The 4,297-nt window shown below is 49.8% G+C and overlaps 1 protein-coding gene across 1 annotated transcript in view; it reads right to left on the minus strand.

The window, feature by feature from the left end:
• The window catches only part of TMPRSS6 (transmembrane protease, serine 6), a gene marked incomplete at its 5' end in the record, with an annotated part of 11,929 nt that extends 7,876 nt beyond the window's left edge, over window positions 1-4,053 (minus strand). The window contains 5 exons of the mRNA XM_010144781.1: window positions 689-834; window positions 1,883-1,992; window positions 2,683-2,795; window positions 3,365-3,501; window positions 3,849-4,053. Coding sequence (XP_010143083.1) covers window positions 689-834; window positions 1,883-1,992; window positions 2,683-2,795; window positions 3,365-3,501; window positions 3,849-4,053 — 711 coding nt within the window. The remainder of the gene's footprint in view (window positions 1-688; window positions 835-1,882; window positions 1,993-2,682; window positions 2,796-3,364; window positions 3,502-3,848) is intronic.
• Between the last annotated feature and the right edge of the window lie 244 nt (window positions 4,054-4,297).

The following is a 4,297-nucleotide window of genomic DNA, read 5'->3' on the forward strand; positions in this document are numbered from 1 at the left end:
GACAACCACCTGCCTAGCGTGCTATAGCTCTGGTTTAGTGTTGTTTTGTGATTCTTGAATGTTGTGGGAAGGCTGAAGCAGGTTTTCTGGAGTTGCTATTACAGCTTGGTTGGGATCCTGAAGGGGTTGGTGTTAGACACGTGTAGGCAGGTGCACACATTCAGGGACTGGTATGCATTGCAGGCACCCGTTATGAGGGAGATGGAGAAACCTTGGAAAGACAGACCGTGGGTGTGCATTTGCATATGTGTATGTGTATTTGTGTGGTTTTATTTGTCTCTCACTTGCACGGATTCCAAGGTGACCAGGAAAGAGCTTTCTCTAAGAGCTCTTACATCAGAAATAAAATTTGCTTCAAGCCAGAGATGGTTTCTCACTGAATTCCCAAGGCCGGTCCTTGATGGGGACAAGGGTGAGAGACTGTAGACAACTCCCCGACCTTGGTTTTTGGTGCGTGGATGCTCTGGCAACACAAGGCAAGACCACATGTGGAAAAGCAGCTTCGCACATTAATGCTGTTTCTTTTGGGGAGATCAGCTGTGTGCATATCACTGATTTGTGAGCATGTGCCTGAAGGGTGGATGGTACCTAGGGCTCACAGGATGCGTCTTGTGTTTCTCCTAACACAAGCCAAGGGGCTGCTGGTAGCCACCACCTCACTGAGGAGCAAGGAGGAGCTTGAACTTACGGTCAGATTGGTTGTACAGGCTGTAAGCCGCCTGTACACCAGGGCCGGTTAAGGAGATCTGCGAGGTGAAGGTGATGGTGATGTCAGCAGAGGATGTGACTGGGATCCGCTCAGCGTAGGCTTGCAGGGTCCGCAGGCCACACAACCTGAGGAGCAAACACATGTGGAATGTCTTGGGGAGGGAGGGAGGAGAAGATTGCAAAATGGGGCAAGAGGGCTCAGTGGGGCTGGGGTAGGAAGGAGGCTACACAGACTGTGTGTGTGTGGGAAGCCAGGAAGACAAAATGCCTTCAGTATGGCATGAGCTCCAGAGTCCAGAGTGACCCTACTATCTTTGGACATTTCCCACTTTCTGGGCAAGAGCTGTATTCAGGCCACACAAAACAATTCAGTTCTTACATTTGTCTTCCTGAAGAAGCCCTGTGGTAGAAACTGTGGCACTGACAGTTTATGAGAAGAAGGCAGGGACAGAAAAAAAGTGCAAATCCTAAGCCAGGGGAACACAGATGCTGGATCACATCCTTCAGAGATAAAGAAGTTACCCCCACAAGGGCAGTGGAGAGAAAGTTAATGAGATGGGCTGGGGAAGTTTTGGAGAGAAAGGGGCAATTTTGCAGTAAGTGGGAGGAGAAACAAAATCCACATGTCCATTCATCTCAAAGCCTACTCTGACAAGATGCAAGCGCAGCAGCTCTCGGTCCTTTGTGTCTGGGCAGTGGTGGGCAGCAGCCCCAGCTGTGTATGGGTGCTAATTTGGGGAAATTCTGCCGCGGGAAGTGGCTGTAGTCAAAGCAGGATACAGAGCTAGGCAGAAGATCTTTATGGAGGTGGATGCAAGGCAATGGCACACACAGATAATATTGCAGAGGTGGTGACAGGCAGATTTGCAAACACAGAAGACGTGGGAGGACACCAAGGTTACACACATAGGAGAAAACTAGGAAGCCTGATGCAAACAGCAAGACAGAGAAGGCAGGCTGGTAGCTTGAAGCAAATCTGTAAGAAATGTGCTCACTGGGGAGCCTATGAACAAGAGAGGCTGAAAAAGAAATAGAAAAGCAAGAGACACCAGCACAAACAGCAACCACTGCGTGTGGTGATAGGCTCTCCTTCCTCAGACCTGATGGCTGAAGTCAGCCGAGGTTTAATCCCAGGTGGGAAATAAGAGACAGAAACCAGGACCTCAGCACGCACCTTCTGTTCTGAATTATCCACTGGCCTTGGGTACAGGGCAGGTCATGCTTTTGTCTGCTGAGTGCATAGGCGTCGAACCACAGGGTAACCCCATAGTCAAGAGATGGGACCTGCAAGATGGCTCCCGTAAGTGCTGCAGCTCTCTCCGTAATGACAAGAAACGAGCAGGGTAGATGTGAAGGGTACCGGTGCCAGTTCACACATTGCAGGCCAGAAGGAAGGACTCTCTAATCTGGGGCCATGCTGCAGCCCAGGGTGGTTCTGCTGCTGGTCTCAAAGCATGGTAGTTCCTAGAAATTTCTAGAAATCTGTTTCTGCCTTAAAGAACTAAATTTAAACTGAAAGAGAGCAGATTTAGACTAGATACAAGGAAAAACATTTACACTGAGGGTGATGAAACACTGGAACAGATTTCCCAGGGAGGCGGTGGAAACATTCAGGATCAGGTTGGCCAGGCACCTGAGCAACCTGATCTAGTTGAAGATGTCCCCGCTTACTGCAGGGGGGTTGGACTAGATGACCTTTAAAGGTCCCCTCCAACCCAAACCATTCTGTGATTCTATGAACTCCCCTGGAGACAGATTTCAGATTCCTCCTCAGCTATGGCATCTCTGCACTAGCATGCAATATCAGACTCCTTCCCCTTCAGAAACGCACGTTATGTAGGAGGCTAGGGAGGCTGCCACCCTCCGCATGATTCTTCTGATGATCTGACTGGGCTGTACCCACTCCTCGAATGTGGGGAGTGCTGCATAGGTTTCAGGGATGGGGTGGATGCTCTTGTGGGAGCTGGCTCTTACCGTCATGTGCCAGGTGCACTGTGTGTTGGGCGAGTAGTAGCTGGGGTAGTGTGGGGTGCCAATCTTCCCCTGCAGGTCCAGGCCCTCCCGCAGAGTTATATTCACTTTGCAGGCTGTAAATACAGACATTCAAAGCCCTGCTGCCTGTCAGCTGAACCTCAGCCTGGTTGACAAGTGCTCATCTTTTTGTAACAGGGAAGAAAAGGCGCTCTAAGGCCTGATGCTAAAGGTGACTGGGGTATTCCACCATCCCTCTTCAAGGGGACATTTCTACCTGGTAAGACATTTAGCCTCATCCTCTTCTCCAAAGAAGGCTAACAGTAAAATACATTGCTGGTTTAGACTTTCATATCAAATTGACATTTTTCTGCAAGTGCATCAGGACGTGATATCCAGGCCATATCTGGTCTGTCCGTGCATGAGAGCTTGGCTTTCTTTTGAGTATCACGATCTCTTAGGCTGTCACTTGGGCTCTGCTTGCCAAATACAATCCTGGTGCTAATGTATGAGTCCAGGTGAGAGAGCAACATCTAACCTGCTTTTTACCGACCACCTCTACCCTTGCAATCTAGGGTGAATTCTGCCCCTGATAGGGATGGAGCACCTCTAGGAGCTGTGACATTGCAAGAGATAACCCATCTCCTTCCTGTATCTATGGCTGCCCTCCTCCAGCCTTCCTTACCTTTGAGGGGCACCACCTGTGCTGAGAGGATGAAGGGGTCATAGTAGCTGTACATGGCTTTCTTCCACACAATGGACATGACAGGGCCAGATGAAAGGACTTCCACAACAGGTTCCTGCCGGCTGCAGCCATAGATCCTCAAGGGAAAGACATAAAACGATGGGATTGAAGCAAGCAATAAACAAATGGAAGAGAAGAATGAGAAAGAGAGACGATGGAGGTCGGTGTTATCCACAACACGTGCCTGCTGTGAGGCACTAACTGAATCAAATAAAGGGCCAGCTGAGAGACGGCTCATGCTACTGTAATCTTTCAGATTGCTGTGTGATATCCCACATCAGTGACTTCAGCTGATCAGTAAGAGGCAGGTTCTGCATCAAAGAGAATTTCCTCTGATGTAGTATAACACCTTCCCCTGCTGTGGTGTGTCGTGCCATCCTGCCCGGCTTCCCCGCCATGCTCGCCCTGCTCAGGAGCTACCTACGAGGTGATGAGGTGATTCTCCAGGGGCCCAGCTGTGTCATACATAGCCAGGCGGTCCCTGCAGTCTGGGAGAGTCCACTCCAGGCGTAGCTTGATCATGTAGCCCTGGAGGCCCTGGAGGTGCCAAAGACAACTGGAGGCCAGGTAGTCAGGGCCCTCTAGCCTTAGGATGTCATCCTCCTGGACATGGCTGTACCTGTAGCAACCTGAATGCAGGGGAAAGATAGAGGGATTTAAACTTCAGGGTGATGTAACTGGAGGCAAAAGGAGGCTTAGGAGCAGTTGTAAGGGACATTAAGAAATGGGATTGTCACTTGGGATATCAGCATGAGCTCTGTTTCAGGTGAGGTTGACTCATCCCAGTGATCGCAGTTTATTTTTACATATGTTGTGGTGGCACCAATCATCTTGTACCATTGCTCCAGTTTCTCTAAGAACTCTCCGCTCTTC

Source organism: Buceros rhinoceros, unplaced genomic scaffold, assembly GCF_000710305.1.
Source record: "Buceros rhinoceros silvestris isolate BGI_N320 unplaced genomic scaffold, ASM71030v1 scaffold17220, whole genome shotgun sequence".
Lineage (NCBI taxonomy): Eukaryota > Metazoa > Chordata > Aves > Bucerotiformes > Bucerotidae > Buceros > Buceros rhinoceros.